This window comes from Limanda limanda, chromosome 8 (assembly GCF_963576545.1).
Source record: "Limanda limanda chromosome 8, fLimLim1.1, whole genome shotgun sequence".
NCBI lineage: Eukaryota > Metazoa > Chordata > Actinopteri > Pleuronectiformes > Pleuronectidae > Limanda > Limanda limanda.
In genome coordinates, this window is record NC_083643.1 from 6212373 (window position 1) to 6233226 (window position 20854).

The 20854-nt window shown below is 46.1% G+C and overlaps 1 protein-coding gene across 1 annotated transcript in view; it reads left to right on the forward strand.

Annotated features, from left to right (window-relative positions):
- The first annotated feature begins 1783 nt into the window (after positions 1-1783).
- cdh13 (cadherin 13, H-cadherin (heart)) overlaps positions 1784-20854 on the forward strand; it is a 291804-nt gene continuing 272733 nt past the window's right edge. Inside the window, exon 1 of the mRNA XM_061076474.1 lies at positions 1784-1828. Within this exon, the coding sequence (XP_060932457.1) occupies positions 1784-1828 (45 nt within the window). The remainder of the gene's footprint in view (positions 1829-20854) is intronic.

Below are 20854 nucleotides of genomic sequence, written 5' to 3' on the forward strand. Positions count from 1 at the left end.
CAAAGAACAGTTTGTTTCGACATGATGAGTAGGCTGTAATAAAAACAATTAGATAACATCTCCTGTGTCTCTGCAGGAGGCTGAGGATACTTTCACAGCTACCGAGTTTGTTTCTGACTTTTTAGTTTGCTCCACATCGACAGCTGTGAGCCATAGTTTGATTTATTTGCAGTAAAAAAACAATTTATTTTGGATAGTTCAGACTTTTGGACTGATTGCAGGAAGTTGAGAAAGCATAAGAAGCCGTCCACAAACCAGCCACTGTCAAGTCTTCGCTGGTGACCATGACGGGACGTATGTGTATAGATTAAAAGTCATTAGTTGCCTAAATTACAACATGAAACCAGAGCAAAATCAAATGTTTAGGATGTAACAAGACACAAAGCCTGGTCGAGACCTTCAGAAGTCAAAAACCACCGGTGTCATCTCAGCAGGGGGTTGAAGTTCAGCATTTAGTGTGCGTCCCATAGCTGTGGATGTTTTGTCTCATATGTATTGTAGTGTTGTTTGGTGTTTGATGCATTAAAAGACGTGAACATTAACAAGACGTGTTCCATTAGGAGTGACTGTGATGCGACTTATTATATCTGGGATGCTCTGAAGGTCATTTCATAATGATGGTGTCGGTAAAGGTCAGACCAAATGACCAACAGTGGGATTGAACTCACTGAGGAAGAGGAAGAAGAAAAGGAAATTCATCCTCACAGAAAGGAAAGAATTCATTATGTTGGAGCTGATAATGGAAGAATCACAGTGATGGTTTTACACACCAGCTGTTGGGATTAGAACCTATTAGCTTCAATTCTCCTACAGAGCAACATCACACAGTGCTGGAAATGCACGAACTTTCTCTCTCTCTCTCTCTCTCTCTCTCTCTCTCTCTCTCTCTCTCTCTCTCTCTCTCTCTCACATTGTATGGGACAATTTTCACAAAAAATGTTTGCATCAAACCTCAGAATCAATCAAAAAAGGTGACTGACATGATTGTTGGTGCCAGAGTAAGTATCTCTCTCTCTCTCTCTCTCTCGCTCTCTCTCTCTCTCTCTCTCTCTCTCTCTCTCTCTCTCTCTCTCTCTCTCTCTCTCTCTCTCTCTCTCTTTAACATAGCTTCCTATGCGCGCGCCCCCTGTCACTCGTGCACCGAGCGTAATTTCTATAGATACCGTAAATCACCTTTAAACGGGCACGGATTAAAGATGCTGGTATAAGGGCTATAAAGGGGGGGGGGGTACCGATACGTGGGATGCTGATGAATCCTCGAAGCTGTCTGTCGATCGCTCCAAACTCCGGGGATGAATTCTGATTTTGTCCACGGCAGAAATGAGAGGATGCTGACCCTCGACTTGCAGGAGCCCCCTCCTCATCCTCCTCATCCTCCTCTTCCTCCCCATCCCTCCCTGCCTCTCTCCTCCCGTCATCCTCCTCCTCCTCCCCATAAATCTATTGGTCGTGGTCTCGGCTCCTCTATCCAATGCTCTGCTGATCAGACTGCAGTTGTATTTGGGGGGGAAGTTGGCAGCTGACGGCTCACGGCGAAAGGCGTTCCTCTCTCTCTCTCTCTCTCTGCCAGTCTGTCCCTGTGTCTCTCCACCCACCTCCCTCTCTCTCTCTCTCTCTCTCTTTCTCTCTCTCTCTCTCTCTCTCTCTCTCTCTCTCTCTCCAGCTCTCTCTCTCTCCAGCGCTTGGACAGTGGAATTATGAGCAGAGCTGACCCAGCCTCTCTCACCCTGTCGTCCTGAATCCGCGTTTACTGTTCCACACCGAGAGACATTAACAACCCGCCATGGAGCTCGGAGTCCGCATCGTCCTGGCTGTGCTCGTCCACCAGGTAAGAGAAGGAGGAAAGGTGCATGAGAGAGAGAGAGAGAGAAAGGGGGGATTTGGGGACAACGTGACTGAGATGGAGAGAGACCCCACTCTTTTTATTTATCTCTGGGTTTTCCGTCTCGTCTCAGTCGAGCTTCACTTGGCAAGTTTGTCCCGAGTCTGCGCCCTGACGCACAGCGGGGTGCCGAACCAAGTTCATCCGCGTTCCGTGGGTCTGCGCGCAGGAGGAGCAGGAGGAGCAGGAGGAGAGCAGGAGGAGCAGGAGGAGCAGGAGGGAGCAGGAGGGAGCAGGAGGAGCAGGAGGGAGAGCAGGAGAGAGCAGGAGGAGCAGGAGGAGCAGGAGTAGCAGGAGGAGCAGGAGGGAGCAGGAGGGAGCAGGAGGGAGCAGGAGGAGCAGGAGGAGCAGGGAGAGCAGGAGGAGCAGGAGGAGCAGGGAGAGCAGGAGGAGCAGGAGGAGCAGGAGGGAGCAGGAGGAGCAGGAGGTAGCAGGAGGAGCAGGAGGGAGCAGGAGGGAGCAGGAGGAGCAGGAGGAGCAGGAGGGAGCAGGAGGGAGCAGGAGGAGCAGGAGGGAGCAGGAGGAGCAGGAGTAGCAGGAGGGAGCAGGAGGAGCAGGAGGGAGCAGGAGGGAGCAGGAGGGAGCAGGAGGAGCAGGAGGAGCAGGGAGAGCAGGAGGAGCAGGAGGAGCAGGGAGAGCAGGAGGAGCAGGAGGAGCAGGAGGGAGCAGGAGGAGCAGGAGGTAGCAGGAGGAGCAGGAGGGAGCAGGAGGGAGCAGGAGGGAGTAGGAGGAGCAGGAGGACTCGGGTCTGACTCCTCCGCAGAGCTCCCTCACTTCTGTTTATTTCAAGGGGAAATGTCTTTCACGTGTATTTTATAGAGTCGCACAGAAGCGAGGGAGAGAGGGAGCTATACACGCAGATGATGGATGAGAGGAGGAAGAGGAGGAAGAGGAGGGAGAGGAGGAAGAGGAGGGAGAGGAGGACGAGGAGGAAGAGGAGGAAGAGGAGCGCAGGGGGGTGTTCATGTTTGTGCGGATCACATGCTCCGGCTCTTGTCTCCAGTCGCATCTATATTCCGCTCAGCCACCAAGTTGTGCGTGTCTTTGGGCTCGAGTGTGTGTTAGTGTGTGTGTGTGTGTGTGTGTGAGGGAGGGAGAGAGTGTGAGAAGCAGAGAGGAGAGGAGAGGGGTGAGAGAAAGGGAGAGAGAGGCTGGTGGTGGAGGGTGGAGGAGGAGGAGGAGGAGGGAAAGAGGGGCAGGGAACTAACTTGGCCGCCGTTATTTGTGTCGTCTCTCCGGGTGTTTTTCACTCAGTCTCCTGCTCTCCACAGACGAGCTCTCCCGGGATATTTAATAAAGCCTTAATTCCCTCTGTGATAGAAGCGCTCGCCTGTTTGATCTGACTTTAATATGTGCGGAGGGAGAGAGAGAGGGAGTGGGGGGGTAACTTGGAGGAGCTGCTTCTGCCACTCAAGTCTTTAAGCGATGATTTCAATGGAGACGACTGCTCAATTTGTTTTTTCCGAATCCCTCTGCAGCACTTTATCCACTTCACCGCTTCCAAACCAAGTGACCGGTCCCCCCCCCCCCTCTATTACTGCTGAGGTGCCCTCCAGCAACCTGGGGTGAATCTGACCTCTGACCTCCGCAAGCAGAACACACACACACACACTCACACATTCATCTCATTACAGGATGATCGGGAATTAACCAGCGAGGTAATCACGGTGCAGTTTCTTCCAACGACGGTGGCACTCGCTGTGAAAAAGCTCAGAGCGGCGGCTAATTTTAAAATAACCGAGCTGAGGCTATTTCTAAACACAGCAACAATGGGAGAGCCCCGGAGCGTGGCAGGCAAACAGCTCATTTGGGAAACTATCTCTCTCCCTCTCTCTCTCTCTCCTCTGGGTGTACAGAGAGGCAGCAGACACCGCAGCTCATTTGGTATTTCCCGTACGACCCGTGTAGGCTCACGGTGCAAATTCCTCTCTGCTCTGTTTTATTCATTTTTTTTAATTGGGATAGGCCATCGGTTTCGTTTCCACATCGTGGTTTCGATCTTCTGATCTGGAGCCATCGTGCAAAAAAATCATTTAACTCCCCCTACTTCATCAATTGTGACCTGGCCCTATTCTCACAGACATACAGTACACACACACACACACACACACACACACACACACACACACACACACACACACACACACACACACACCACCCACGTTACACACTCACATTTGGTATTTCTTGCTCTTGTGAGGAGGTTTTTCTATTGACACGTTTCATTCACTTTCCTCAGGGACAGAGTAGAAAAATGTTCTCCAGTTTAATGTGAGAATGAAAATGTCACAACGATCTCCAGAGTTTCTCCTGCCAGCCCCAATATCCGGTGAAATTATCAAGTGAGGCCGTGTGTGCAGCATGAAAACGGGTTGATTGTGTTTCTACTTGAAAGACGGGATTCGAGAGCCTTTTAGCGATGAGGTGGTGTAAACAAAAGCACGTGATTCCGCCCCCGCCATCATGAATGATCGGGACATTTTCCTGCTGTTGTAAACGCATCTGACCTCTGACAACCTCCTTCTGTGTTGTTGTTTATTCATAGTCCAGGAGACATAAGCAGGAAGTGACATATTAACTCTCGTTACATCTTTGTCGGTGTCTTCTACGTGTGCATCTTTACATCTATTGCGTGTTAGAAGCTTCATCCTGACTTGCCCTTGACTTTTAGAGACCAGTTGGAGATAGTCCGCAGAAACTGTGGAGGATCTGCTTGGTTCAGGTTCAGGGTCTGAAAGCTGCTCTCGTCACTCCAGCACCAGTTAGATCTATGATGCTCTGGCCCCGAGCTTGAGGCTGATTAACAGACTGAGCCAGTTCCTCCGGGAGAAGCTCCATCCTCCGGCTGTCTCACCGGAAGCCGTAGCTCTGAATATCTGATGTAAATTAATCCATGAAATGACTTGTGCGAAAACGCTAAAGCAAACCACTGAAAATATAAACTATATGAAGCCAAAGAAAAACTTTAAACCAGCCTCCAACCCCTCTGGGAACAAGGGGAACCTGCAGTCTCACTGTGTTACAGTGCCGAGTGAGGGATGGAATGAGGGTCTCTTATTTATAGTCGCTCAGGTTGGGGAGCCAAGTCTCTCTCCACAGTAAGCACAGTGCACACCTACCTTCCTCCCACCACCTCCTCACCCGCACCCGGGCAGACACACACCACAGGCAGCCCCCTCCTTGGCAGTAAATCCCTGTTTTATAAATGAAACGCTATGAGCAGTCTCCCCGGGTGGAGCGAGCTTTCAGAATCGGCTCGGAACAGCTGGGAGCTGCAGGTGCAAGGATTTTTCACTCTGTCATTTTTTTTTTTATATTTGATTCTCATTTCTTTCCCCAGTTGGATTCCTCCCTCCCTCCCTGTCTCTCTCTTTCTGTTGCACGTCCCTCTCCCATCCTGTGGAACTAGTCTTTTACCTTTTATTAATGGGATTCACCAACCCTAACTCCCTTCCATTTATTTTCCTGAAAAAGCTCAGAGCCGTCCTCTCACTTTAACGCTCTCTCTGTCTTTTCCGGTGGAGCATGACAGTTATACTCACAGTTTAAATTCTGGGCTGGCACCTGGGCGTGTCCGCAGAGAGATTTGCTGTCACGGACGTTTATGGGCGTGCGGTGAACAGGGGACTGTTAAACTTCCTGTTTCAGCCCGGGGGCGAGGGAGACAGGTAGCGAGGGAACGGGAAGGGAGGTCACGGTCTCCGGGGAACAATGTTCAACGTGTGGCGCCGGAAACGGAGCTGCCACGGCGTCCTCCTTAGTCACACACGCGGTGACGCACAAAAACACAAACACAAACAGAGAGACACACTTTATCCTTTTATCCCGTCTCTCCAACTCCCCCGCCTGTTGTGCCTCACCATCTAGAAGCAGTTCATTGATCTCCCCCCTTATCAGAAAGAGAGGACACGACCATTCCTGGTATGTCAGCGAGCATTTATTATTCAGGAGTGAAGCAACAGGTGTGAGGTGCGAGTGCACACACACACACACACACACACACACACACACACACACACTGAATAGCAAGTCCACGCTGCGTTCAGCAACCACGCTCCTGTAATCTCAGGGTTGAGTCCCTCCTGAACACATGGGTTTATAAATATATATATATATATATCTCATGTAGTTCCATGTTTGATCCGTCTTTGCAGAGGACAATGAAGGATGTTCAGCCCATGCCCCCCCTCCACACACCTCCCCCCCCCCCCTGTGATTTTGCTTTGCTTTTCCTTTTCACACACTGTGAGTCGGAGCCGTGTCACGTCCGTCACTGGATTCAATGAATCATCCTCTCAGAGCCGACCCTGGCTAACCCCTTGTTTCTCCTCAGAAGATTACTGTGTGTGAAGTCTCCTTTCAGACCTTCTGCTGTAACTGAGTGTCGTCTCCATGATGGATTGTTTGGATAATGGGGAATGAGAAGAGCATGATGACACGGTAGCGATGAAAACCAGTCATTAAGGTCGGGTGATTTCCTTCTTTCTGTCTCATCGCTTTAGGCTACGACATCAGACTTCAAATCAATATCACGATTATTTCTAACTTTTACAACTGATCTTGATGATAAACTTCTTAATTAGTATTCATGTGTTTGCAGATGAACGAGCCGTCGCTTCTTCTGCAACGATGGAGTTCAAATCTGATTGCGTCATAATCTGCGTAAAGAACTTCTGTCTGAGAAGTGTGTGAATGTTTGGAGTATTTATACATTAGAAGTAGGAGTTATGGGCAGTAATGGTTGAATATGTTAGTAGGCATGTTGTATATCAAGCAGTGCTGTTGTAATCATAGTCTACAATCAGCCGCCAAGACGATCATGGTCCACAAAGACGATCCTGATCCACCACCAGGATCATGATCCACCACCAGGATCAGGATCCACCACCAGGATCATGATCCACCACCTCAATCATGATCCACCACCAGGCTTATGATCCACCACCAGGATCATGATCCACCACCAGAATCATGATCCACCACCAGAATCATGATCCACCACCAGAATCATGATCCACCACCAGGCTTATGATCCACCACCAGGATCATGATCCACCACCAGAATCATGATCCACCACCAGACTCATGATCCACCACCAGAATCATGATCCACCACCAGGCTTATGATCCACCACCAGGATCATGATCCACCACCAGAATCATGATCCACCACCAGGATCATGATCCACCACCAGGATCATGATCCACCACCAGGATCATGATCCACCACCAGGATCATGCGGCAAAATGAACGTAGCGGAAACCTTATAGTTCGTAAATGCAGAAATTCAGGAAATTAACCAAATTAACCAACATGAGCAAGATAAAGTCGGATTCAAAATGTCGTTCTTATTAAATTTGGGGTTAATTGTGCAGCTCTACGCTCACTTACACCCTTCCTCCCTCTCTCCTGCTCTCTCCCTCTCATCCCTTCTCTCGCGCCCGTAGACCAGCTGGCAGCATAAAAGAATTCGAGTTTTACAAAAACTGCAGAGAAGTTTGCTGCTGTAACAGCCTTCAGAGACTCACAAACACAAAACAGAACATGCAGTAGCTGAAGTGAAAGCATCGGCCAATACAATCCAGGCTCTGCTGTCTAAATGAACTCCGGTGTTGCTGTGGTTCGAACAATCATCTGGCAAATAGGCCTTCCAGTATGGGGGCTTTGTGGTTTCAGTCTCCATTACGTTCTACTTATCTGTGCTGTTTCCTGTATGAAAGAGCACAGCCAACCACAGCTTGTGCTGCAGGAGTGCTCTTCAGAGCCTTTCAGTCCGGAGTCAGCTGTTATTGACAGTGAACAACTAACTCTAAAAGATTCCTGTAAATGAAATACACATGCACACGCACACCCCAATCAGAGTAGGCACAGAGCATGGACACACACAAACACACACACACATACACTTGTACACTTTTTTCAGAACTGCTTCAAAACAACAGTTACACAACAGTTTCTGGTCTCCACCTCTCTCTCCCACTCTCCCCCATTTCTCTCCCGACCAGCTGAGGCCGATGGCTCACGGAGGTTCTTTCTCTCCACTGTCACTTAGTGCTTTGCTCATTGTGGGAACTGTTCGGTTTTATTCTCTAATTCATTTCCAGATCTTGACCACAGGCTGTACACAGACAATGTGTCTCCAGATCCATCCACTGACCAGAAATGAAACCGTAATATCCCGGATGCGAACGCTCCCTTCATTAAATTATGTCATTTGGGAACAGAGTCTGTACACTGGTGATCTGGGGACGGAGCCATCAAATAACTAATTAAAACCTAAACTAATCAGAAAAATTAAAACCGGAACAAAATTCAGTACGATTAGAACTAACTAATAAATTTGAGTGGTATAAAGGCCCTCCCACAAACACACACACACACACACACTCTTTTGTTCTATTTAGCAACTTTCGTTTCCTATTTCTTTTGTATGACATATTTTTCATTTTTCATCTGTAATTTAGTTATTTTACTAGTCCTTGTGTGCGCTGTTCCCCATAAAAAATAATAATTTAAGTAAAAACAATGTAATATGAGATAAAACTGCACTTTGACTTGCATTATGACTTTTTAGTTTGACTTGTGTTCCATCTGCTAACATGGAGGAGGAAGTGTTTATAACCTGTGCTGCCGCCTTTGGCTTCACTTTTGGAAAGCCGTCATGTCGTCCATCTACACAAACAGTTTCCCGTCTTGACCTTATGGCTTTAAGTCCTTTAACGTGATTGACATAAATCGTAATGTAACGATATCTGGATAAAGTTTAATTGAACTGAACAGACACCCCCCGAAAAAACTGACATCAAGTTTTCTTTTATTCACCCTCGGGTTCCCCTGTGACTGCGGCTGAGCAGCACAAAGCGCCGTAATGGACTTTAAGGTCAAACGCTATCTTAGCCCCACTGTTGGAGGGCGTGACCTTTGGGAGAAAAACACAGTCTTCTTCAATCTTCTCTCCCTGGACGTGGCCACTCGCTGCTCTCCGGAGGGAAAGGGAGTGGATGAGTGGAGGCCGGCGTGGGAGGATGAGGGATAGAGATAGTGAGAGGAGTAATTAAAATAAATATGTCCCCTCAGCGCTCCATTAGAATCTGCCTGCATTTGATATAAGTGGCCTAATTATGCAAAACGCCAATGGACAGGGTGTCGTGCAATCGCGAAAGAGTCCGAGGAGAGTGGATTAATGGCTTATTTGTGAGTAGTGGTGAGTTTGAGTGGATTGAGAAAGTACAGAAGAGACACACACACACAGACACACAAATACACACACAAAAGGCCCCAGTAACCATGTGTGAAGGACACGGCAGCACAATGCGACGCTGTCCCTCCAGCTGATCGCGCTCTCGTCTGGGTTTGTCCTCCTCTTGTTAGCTCCGCGGTCGGACAAGCACACGGAACAAGCGCTCAGATAAAACGGGCGAGCGACAGAGAGACAAAGCGCCGGAGAGAGATACCGAGGTCCAGATAACGCCTCCCAACGACAACATTCGAAATCCAAAGTGTGTGACTGTGTGTGTGTGTGTGTGTGAGAGAGAGAGAGGGAGGGAGGGAGGGCGGCGTGGTTCACACCCTCTTCTCTCTCCATCTCTCACTTTCTCCATCTCTCCTCCTCCTCCTCCTCCTTCACCATCCACTCTGACAAACACCCTCTGTAGCACATTACAGATATTCATGAGCCGTTCACCCACTCTGTTTGTCCGTCTCTTCTCCGCACACTCGCAAACATCCACATGCGTCCTCCCCTCTCTTTTCCCGTCTCTCTCACACACACACACACACACACACACACACACACACACACACACACACACACACACACACACACACACACACACACACACACACACACACACACACACACTCACAAGTCTATGTTTGGCAGGAGTGTCTTCTTCTCTTCTCTTTTTTTAGCAGCGGGATTGTGATAACTCCTCTCCATTGCCTCGATTTGTGTGTGTGTGTTTTTGTGTGTGTGTGTGTGTGTGTAGCTGCAGCACAGTGGGAGTATTCATGTAAAAGGGCTGGTACTGCGGGTCCCCTATTTCTTGCACACAAGTACTTTTTTGCCTCCAACAGTAGCCGGGCGATGATATTATAATGCGTTAACGCTTCCAGTGGGCAGCGCTCCATTGTTGGTGCCGTTCACACCGTTCCTCAGCCACTTAGCAAAGGTCAATGAACAGCTAAAGCGTTTCATGACTAACTGCATTGTTAATTCCAGCCACAGGGTCAAAACCTGGCTGATGGAGATTTCTGCCGGATAAACCTGATTCATTTCTTATGAACATATCGCTAGGTGAGGGGATAGACGGCTCCTGCAGGTGATGAGAAGTTACACCGGACCAGCTGATGGATAAATCAGACACACACTCCCTTCTTCTTCTTCTTCTTCTTCTCTGCATATTCAGCTTCTCCCTGCCCTCATATTTGCTCGGCCTTATCGAGCTAGATCGAGCATTGGGGACGACATTTGAAATTGCTAACAGCTACGCAGGGTTGATGTAATAAGCACCTCGGGGTGGGAAGGCAAACACTCGGTTTCCACCTGACCCAGCCCCAATTAGGCTTTACATACAAATCTAGACTCACACCTGAAAGAGCACTTGTGTGTGTTCTCTCTTCCTCTGAGGTCCTCATCAGGTTTCTTTTCCTCCGTGGTGGCAACTTTAGAGCTTAATGAGCTCTATAAATCTCCGAGTGTGTATCTGAAGACTGAAGGTGTGTGATGCATCGCCTGCTCGATGCTTACTTTGCACTATCCCCCATGGATTAGTCCACCTTTGGCACAACAGTGTGGGGTTTTTCCTTTTTTTCAACACCGAGACAGAAGTGGAAGCTTGACTAGCTGCGCTTTTCGACAGAGTAATATTAAACACACACACAACTACACGATGAGGACATTGTCTCACACCACCTCATGCTGCCCAAAGTGAATTGTTAGATATAAGGTGCAGAAAATGTGACCTGAAATGTTAGAAGAAAAACTCTTTAGAGTGAAATCCTACTCACACACACACAGATTTGTGCAGCCTTCCCTATTGGGACTAACCAGAACCTTATCTCCAACCTTAAAGCTGGACAGTGGCTCATTTAGGTTTAGTTGTCCTGACAAGCTCAGTGTTCGTACTGTAAAGTTAATTAAGATATAACAAAAATACACAGAAATACACATTTAAATTTTGAACAAAGCTCAAACCTCATCCCTTGCTTTTTAATCGGCTGTAATCGGTGAATTGGAACTGATCTCTGTGTTCACGTTAGAAAAACCCATTGAATCCTGTTTGATTGCAGAAGAGCAACGAGTGGAAGACAACACTTCTCCGTTCGGTTTCAGAGCCGATAACACAACATGTGTCACCACCTCGACTTTAACACACTTGTCTAAAGCTCTGGTGGAAGCCGATCCTCTGATGTGCCTCCTCACTCTCGCAGCGTGTGATTGTTTGAAGACGTCAGCCCGACTTTTCTTATTCTCTTTGTCTCTCTCAACATGACTCTGGGGGTTTTCACTTTACTCCATGTTCAGCAAGGGTCTTTGAAGTAATCAAATCCCGCTCTGCTGCTAAACGGAACTGATAGCTGAGAAGGTCTTCTTGACTTTTACAAGAAATCATCCCGGCTTACTTGCTTCATCTCTTTTTTTTTTTTCTTCTTCTTGTGCTTTGCGGCTCTGCGGCGTTATTTCACCCATTTTTCTTCTCACCAGCTCCGGTCTGTTCAATTCTCCTGAATGTATCTCAAGCCTCTTTCTCCTTGTCTTTTTTTTTTTGGTAGGCGTTTCACACAAGACAGCACAATATTAAATGTTACACTTTCTCCCCCTGTCTGTCTCTTTGCCCGTTGTATTCCACAGCTTCCTCTTATTTTCCTCTCTGCGCTGTTGTAGGAGAAATCAGGCGAAAAAAAAACGTTTCACTCAAAAATCAATCTCTCTTGTCTTTCTTGCCCTGAGGCACGCAGTACCGCCCCTGCTGCCTAGATGGCGACAAAATTTCAGATATTTTTTTTTTTTGAAGGGGGGTTGTCGAGGATAATTGCCACTCACGTCCACTCCTGTTTAAACCTGTGTGAGCGTGCGTGTGCAGGTGTGTGTGTGTCGCTCCATCGTTCTGGTTCTAGTGTTTTTTGCAGAGGTGCTTCATGGAGGCAGAGTGACCGTTTCAAACCCCTGAACCCGACTGTCGAGAAACAGACAGAGAGTTGAAGGGCTCATTTGAAGCGAGCGCACAAAGCTTTATATTGGTGCCTACGCTGGCAGGTCGCTTCAAGGCAATTAGAGTGGCTCTTCCCACTTATTGCTTTTGATGTCAGCGTGTGGGGGGGGGTGAGCAGGGCCAACTTTCGCCTGCCACAGAGAGAAAGGGCTGCCACTTCACTTGAATTCCTTTAGACACAATTAATGTCGTCCTCCTTTCAGAGGTTTATCTCATATTAGCGCAGGCAGGTCCAAGGCTTTGAGCCGACAAATGAATTAAATGATGGAGCAAAAAAATAATTAAGTGGAAAAAAGGCAAAGGAGGATTGGACTGATAGTGTCGGATTCCTAACGGCGCTGTTCTTGACAATTTTACGCTTGTTCCCTCGACCACGGAGGTTAGGCTTTGACCCTGTTTCTTTATTAGTTTGTTTGTGAGCAAGACTATGATTGGGTTGATTGCTCGGTGGAAGAAAGAAAACACCTTCTTTGACTTTTCTTGACATTTCCACCGTTGTCTCACAGAGTAATCAGTGGATCTTGATGAACATAATCACGCTCAGGGCACTGATGACTATAAGTGGGTAAGTGGGCACTTTCCTGCCACTTGATTGGATAAAAGAGGACTGTTGGGCCAAAGCAAAGTTATGCCATTCTAGTGTAAGAGCAGATAGAACTTAATAATCCTCCCTTTAATGTTCCTTTGATCCAACACTCATGCCAGGGAATGTTACAGAATTGTTTTAGTTTCGTGTACAGGCAGCGATGAGGTGTCTCCAACAGATTCTCATCTACAAAGCTCCTTCTTCCCGTTGCTTGGATGCTGTAGTCACAAGTTCTGCTTGAGTCTTAGTCATGAAGAGGCCATCGGCTATTTCTGGAGGAAGTGATACGTTGTCGTGGCTTAAAAGACAGATGTGACGTTTTGTTTCTTCTTTTCAATAATCAAATTGTTTGTTACAGCTCTGTACTCGAGACCAACAACCCCCATAACTGAGGTGGTGTCTAAGCTGCCTATTAGCTGCAGATTGGAGCTAATCTCTAAGTCATATGTATATTTTAACTTTTCAAAAGGGCGAATAACACAATTCAACAGCGTTTCAAGTAACTCTTATTCATTGTGTTGTGCATTTGCATCCCTGCTCCATCCATCCTCATCGGTGTCTTCTGTTTGTCTAATGCTTCCAAAAAGAACTCGGTCGAGCTCCTCACTTTGCGTGATCCGTGCATGGATATTCCTTTTTTTGCAGACCTGAAGTAATTAAAACACAGAGTTGAGGGCACAGATGTCGCGATCCATTTAGATAAGTGCTAGGACGGCAATTTGAAAGTCCACTTTAGGGCTTTTGGGTGCAGGTGGTTGTGCGGTGAACCCCCCCCACGGGAGGGCTGAGGCTGCAGTAATGAACGTAAAGATGAGACTGTAGCGTTTAGCTGCGGCTTGGCGAGATGAGAACAGTGATTTCCATAGAGATGTCACGTCCGCCCACTCACACACACACACACACACACACACACACACACACACACACACACACACACACACACACACACACACACACACACACACACACACACACACACACACACACACACACACACAGCGACTAATTCAAACAGTGGGAAAAGTTTGCTGTTGTGTTGTTAAAAAGGAAGTCAGGGTTTTCTTTTTGTGTCACCTCATGAAAGGATTTGGTGATTCAGAAATTACACCTGACAACAGAGTTATGGCTCCGCCCCTTTCATCATCAGAGCCTCGCCTCTCTTGTCAGCCACCGGGGAGCCGCACCTCCTGCCGCAGAGATTCTCCGAGGACCAAGCTGACTGGCTTTGATTTTCATTAGGATTGCATGTCTTCACTGTCACATCCATTCCCCCCCTCCCTCCCCCCCTCCCTCTGAACGCTTTACTGGACACAATTTTCCGCTGCGGTGACCTCTATACTGACGGCTTGGTTTTTCACGCCACAGCAGAGTCGCGCCGGGTGGCCGGTTATCAGTGCATTCACCATCACCGGGCCCCCCCCTCTGCGGCTGACCTGCTCACAGAGGGCTTTCCTCCCTCTCTCACAATCCCACCAGGACACGTGCACTGCTGCTGCTGCGTCGGGACGAGCCACCAGCAGAATCACAGGAACTGTAGCCGGCTGTCACAAGTCAAACAGTGTACTGCACAGACCTGAAATGTGCAGGTCACACACTTCCTCCTGTACACACACACACACACACACACACACACACACACACACACACACACACACACACACACACACACACACACACACACACACACACACACACACACACACACACACTGTTGACCGACAATTGAAGGCTGAGACAGTACGAGCTCATGTTACTTCTCCCCAGAGGCTTTGGAAGATCAATGGGAGATAATTATTTGTAATGGAGCCAGAGGAGAGAGTGTCCTTTGCAGCCGGAGCCGGAGTGTTTGTCCACATGGCACCTGGATTATTTGACTAAGATTTTCTTTTTCTCAGGGATTAAATTAACCGCAAACGGGTGGTCGGGTTTTCTTCTTTTTTGATACCTTAGCAGTTTTATCAGAGTCACAGTGTCGTACTGTATTTTTGATAATCCAGGACAAGAACATGCACCTTTATTACAGGTGCACTAGAGGACACAGTCTTAAATTAACATGTCTCCAGTCTGTGATTTATGATATTCTGCTTTGGTCTGGTCTGGCTCATGCAATATGTCCCCATGTTCACAACCACACAGAGAAATGTGCAGACTAGAACCCGACCGATGTGTTAGTCGGCCGATATGAGATGATACGAAGGTTTATGTTTGCTGCTACGTGATAATGTGACTAGAAAGATGGGCTTTTTTTGTATTGTCTTGTATCTGCATTTTCTTTTTATTCATAGTTATAATAATGGTTTAGGCATGTTTATGGTTAAACAGTTAAATATCAAGCCTCATTATTTGTCTTTGTCTCAAGGGTTTGATGAAGACATCTAAGGAACTTATTCCCTTATTTATTTTTTTAAATCAGTATTGGGCTCTAGTGAGCACACACTGTAAAACAATACAGAGCTTATACTTCCTTGCTGTAGCAACAAATAAGACACAAAAAAAGAAGTCACATTATGAAAACCTATCATTGTCATTATAGGTACTACAAAACCAAACAACTCCATAAAACATAATCATTATATTAGTATTAATGTTACAGTAAGGTTAGTATGGAGGCTAAACTTGATTTGGAATGTGTTTGAATTGATTTCAATTAGGGCTGGGCAAGTTAACTCGTTTTAATCGAGTTAACTCAAGTGATGAGTTAACTCGATTGTTTATCCGCCAATTATTTTCTTTTTTCCTGTTCTGCAGCAGTCAGCAACAGACTTTCACAAAATAAAAGCCTGACTTTCACAATAAAACAATAAATAATCAAACCGAGATAAAATAATTAATCGAGTTAACTCGAGTTAACTCGAGTTAACTCCATTGAAACGAGTTAACTTGCCCAGCCCTAATTTCAATATGTCTTTTTCGCCTTTGCTAATTGTGTGTATGTGTTTGTGTGTGTGTGTTTGTTCACTCGTGCACACTCGTGCTGCTCTTGAACTTGAACAGCGCTCCGAGACAAAGGAGTCAGCAGCGGAAATGCTCCAATAATTCCTTGTTGATAATAGAACCGCAGCCTTCACCGCTAACGTAGACTTTTATTCCAAACATCCACAAACCAAAACACTTCGGAACGCTAATGCACATGTCAAGTGTTTGACTCCACACGGTTCTTCTTGATAACTCTCAACATCAGAGGCGCAGACAATTTATTCTCTTTCGCAGTCTGAATGTGAAGAGGCTCCAGCACTTAACTTTGTTTTTGCAGTGGGTGGGTGGAAGCTGCTCCTGCAGTTCTGTGCTCCAGTTGGCAAGAGACTTGACATCGTCAAGAGGTGGTGGGTGAGCATACAGTAAAGTAATGTTGCCGGGATGAGACAGCAAGGGATGTATAGACTTTGAGTTTTCATGCAGTTTTGAATTCATGATATAGATTTTTATTTCTTTTAAATTGAAATCAGTAGAAGCGAAGAAGACTTGTGGCGTTATGTTGAATATTTAATACATTTAGATCACTTGGGATTTGAATGTGTAAATATTGAGAATGGAGACTTCAGCGGCGAAGTCATACTAAAGATAACGTTTGACAAGTCAAGTAAAGTCGGACTTAGCTGTAAAGCACATGAATATCGACAGGAAAATGGAAAAAACAAAACAAGTTTGGATTAGTGGGAAAGGGAATCGAACATTAGCATCAATTGACACGAGAGGAAAACACAGTCAAAGACAAAGAAGTTACCAGGTAAACAGAAGAAGTAAATAAATATAATAAAATACATAACATAATCATGAGGCTAGCCAGTGTTACATACACATCAAGACAATTTTTAATTAATAAAAAGATTCAATACATAATCTTACATAAAGACTCAATATGGAACACAGTGATACCACTTGCTGAGCTGTGAAAATTGTGTTCTCAGACAGATTGTGAATTATATTTGAATAATAACATTAAGGCATCAGGCAATTAGGTTTTTGTTAGTTTATTGTGGCTGGGCAATTATACGATATCAACAGTGATTGCAATATTATTTTCATCAATAGAAATACAACACAGGCTGGTGGTGACAACCCGTCCGGACTGAACTCTCACTTCCTGTTTTATTTTGTGTTACCAGCTTCACATCCTCCCATTGTTTCACCAATCCCCTGCTCACACACACACAAACACACAGACTCTATCACACATACACACAGACTCACACACACAGACACACACACTCTTACTGTCAAATTATCTCTGTTCTTCATGTCGAGCTTTACCAGCGCTCCTGCCCCGTGTGGCCTACCACGTACGACCACCGACCTGTTTTTGTTTCTAACACGGCTCTGCAGCTTTACCTGCCTTGGAATTTGTTATTTCACGCCTCTGGATTCCCTGAAATTATATTACCTCCCCGGCTGCCTTCCTGTGCATGACCTCTGCCTGCGTTAAGACTGAGCCGGCTGATTTGAGCTTTACCCGATTCCTGCAAGCGAGTCTCCGTTCTTTGTCCAGTCATCATGTTGATGTATTGCTTGTGCGTTCTGCAAATACACCAAGAGGTGTAACACATAATGGCTTTATGTCAAACTTGTCAAACGTCTTGCTGGGTAAGTGTTTTCCATTCTCTGCTAATAGAAGAGATTAAAACCAAACAACCTTGACTCAGGTCTAAACATATGTTTTTGAAATAAAAATCCGACATTAAATGTGCTGATTAAACTACTGATTTATGGTCATATCGCCCAGACCTACATTTCATCCAGATACGTTTCCCTATCCTCAAGGTAACTAGGCTGCTGCACTTAAGGATCCTGGAGCTACCACTGCTTTTAACAGATGTTCCAAAGTAGTGTTGTTGGTCAGAAAAGATAATTCTTCTTCGGTTCGATACCCAACTTCCTGCAGAAGTAAAACACTGAGTGCTATTCCCCCCAAGCTGCTGACAACGTTTACTGTAACTTCCACTCGTTCCCCAGAGACACACATGTGGCCGCACGTTGACACCTCGACTGCGACTCGACGATCCGCAGTTGAACTCACTGTTATACTACAGCTGAGCTTTGGGTCCGATTGTGTCTGAGCGTGTTCGTCTGAATCCAACACCATTCTAATTGCCCCCCCAGAGCCCTGATGGGAAGCCACAGGATTGGGTATCAGCGTCATCCGGGTCATACAGGACATACCTTTGACGCACATGGTTACTGACACATGGACCTGCTCTCACCACCAACCCGAAGACACATACATGTTCTCACGCATGCATTCACACGTCGGGCTTCCTGTAAGGGAATCTCACACACATGCTGGCTTCTGTACTGGTGCTAATGAGCATCTCTGGACAGAAGCTGGAAGTCTGGGAACTGACAGCTGGAGCAAACCCTGGTCCAGCTGCACAGGTTCTGGATATGGACGCACAATGTTTTACACACTGTGACCACTAGCTCTGCACACTTAATCTTTGTATCATATATAATATCATCATGTGAGTTAAGTCTCTGGAGGGCTTCAGGAAGTCAGTTTGCGCCACAGGAAACTGGGGGATTTCTGTTTAAGCTTGTTAAGCTTACGCCGGCAACAGCCAGTGGACGGAGGCGTTGTAATTTTGGTTTGTCCTTCCGAACGTTTGTCTGTTTTTCCCATTGTTGGGAACACAATATCTCAAGAACGCCGTGAGAGAATCTCTTCAAATTTAGTACAAATGTTCACCATGAAAGAATGCCAAAGGTCAAGGGGACATAACAAAACCTCTTTTAGTCTTGAACTCTTTATTTTTTAGAACTCTTGCACAGAATCCTTGTCACAAATATTCACGTAGACTCATTGATTGACAGATTTCGATTTGATTCAGAGGTAAAGATCAGAGGGATGTGACAAAACGTGCTTTTGGCCTCTTGAGCGCATCAGTAAATCTCAAGAGCTCTTTCTATGCAGTTCTCACTTGGATTCAAAGATGAATTGAGTAGATTTCAGTGGTCGAAGGTAAAAATGAATCTCAAGCCTTTTCCTTTTTTTCATCTCGATCATCTGTTCATCTCTTCAAACCTGTTTTTTTTCTCTCATTTTCTGCATCTTTCCGTCTCCGACTCAGCACAAAAAGTGAAATGTCCTTGTGTTGCTGTTGCTTCCCTGTGCAGAAGATCACAAACCTCTTTAAAAAAAGTAACACTGTGCAGCTGCCCTGCATTCACCAGCCAGAATTACCAGTCTACCCAGCACCTCTCCTTCAGCCTCAATGTGGTTAAAGATGCAGAGTGGGAAAGAGGAACGAAGGGTGAGAAAGGGACAAAGAGAGAGTGGAGAGGTAATGATGGCACGGTGGTGAGAGAGGTGATGCAGGTGGCGAGTGGATGAAGACTAAAAGAGGGTGAGCACGAAGAGAAAGAGAAGAATTAGGGAAGATGGAGGCTCTGGCAGCGCTGACGTGTGGACGGTGGGTGGACAGGGTCGCTGAGTTGTGCCTCTGAAATGGGTCCTGACAGAGTCATTTCTCACGCGGAGATTTACCAGGGGTTCTTCAAATGGTGGGAGGACGAGAGCGAACGACCCTTTCCACTTGTCATGAATATTTATTAAGTAAGAGCATTCGCAGGCTGCTGCGTGGAATGACAAACTGCGCTCTCCAAAGCAAGTACCTATATTCTTTTCCTATCTATTTTCCTCAGCCCTCTCCACCTCCACCTGGCTCTGACCTAACATATTGTCCTGTTTTCTGCTGCTTGGTAAATGCGTTGGGAGCGTGTGCACGTAAATATATACATGAGAAACAAAACTAGTTTCAAATCCATAACGTCCAATTACTTTAAAAAGTTTTTTTGTTGTAAATCAGCCTTTGTAAAAATGTAAAATTATTCAGAATAAGAAATATCGGTATCTACACGTCTAGGAGAAATGTTGTGAAAAAGAAAAACAGTTGTTTGTTTGTGTTTGTGTAAGAAAGACACGGTGTGAATACAATCTGTGAAGACGCATCAGCTCCGGGGGTTTTTCACAGATCGGCTTTGTGAAAAACTTTGTGTGAAAAAACCTGCAGAAACAAAACCAGAAAACTGTTACAAACTCTGACCTCAGAGTTCACACAGGGTCGGACGCTGAAGTTACAAGTACAAAGTTTTGACACCTACGTTTCTTTGGAAGTAAGACATAGAGTCCTATGAGAGGACGGGTGGCTCCAGAGGTTATTTGCATTCAGCCCAAATAAAATGAATAGGTCTACCTTCTGATCTGGTCTAATCAAAGCAGAGCCGTCGTCCTGAGGTGTTTATAAATGTTTTTCATCTGATCGTACTTTATGCAGTTTAATCACTGAAGCGAGTAAATAATCTAAGTCTTGCACTTCACTTGTTTCTGGGTACGTTCATTCAGCTGGAGGACTGCTGACCGTCCCTGCAGCAATGGAGGAGACTGCTTCCCTTGATTCTGAATGCTCTGCCATCTCTGTTGGTGCATTATTTAAGTTACTTGTCACTGCTGGAGAGGACGACGGGTTATTTAGTTTGCTGGCGTCTTTTAGCTCAGTTTTAGTCTCCACCACCTCCTGAGGGAAATGCCTCTTTAAAGTTCAATGGTCGACAATGTTCCTAGACATTAGTTTGTATAGAACATAACTCAAGAGGCATTGTAGACTTAACAGTGATCTTTTCTTAACATGTACTGTTGCTTTATTCCTCATGGGGCATGAAAATAAATTGTGAATAGATGCAAAATCACAATAACTGCAAATACAGAAAAAAGTATAAGCCAATGATAGACACTTGCTCGACCAGAAGGGAGCTGCATACTCACGTAACAGTAATCTGGGTGTTTGTTGCTCTCAGGCACAGGTCACATTAAATGAAACCTGTCTGATTCTTTCTCTGCTCCCTGTCTGTGCTGGTCGATTTTTGTTTCGAATCCCCCCCGCAGTGACAACCAGCTGTGTGATATCCAGGACTTCCAAGCAATCTACCCAATATGGCAGGAGTGCCATATCCCATAATAGACTGCCCTTGTTTACCAAATCCGATTTATCGACCGTGTCCCTATAAGGCCAAATAGAGTCAAAAGCTCTTGTACACAAGTCTGGAGTTTAGTGTCCAAACGAGCCTCTGTTCCTCCGTCGTCCTCCCGGCCTCGGTTGCACTCTAGTTAAATCCGTTGTGTTCTCTAAACACCAGTTTTACGATCACATCAGCAGCCATGGATGCAGAGATTTGGAGAG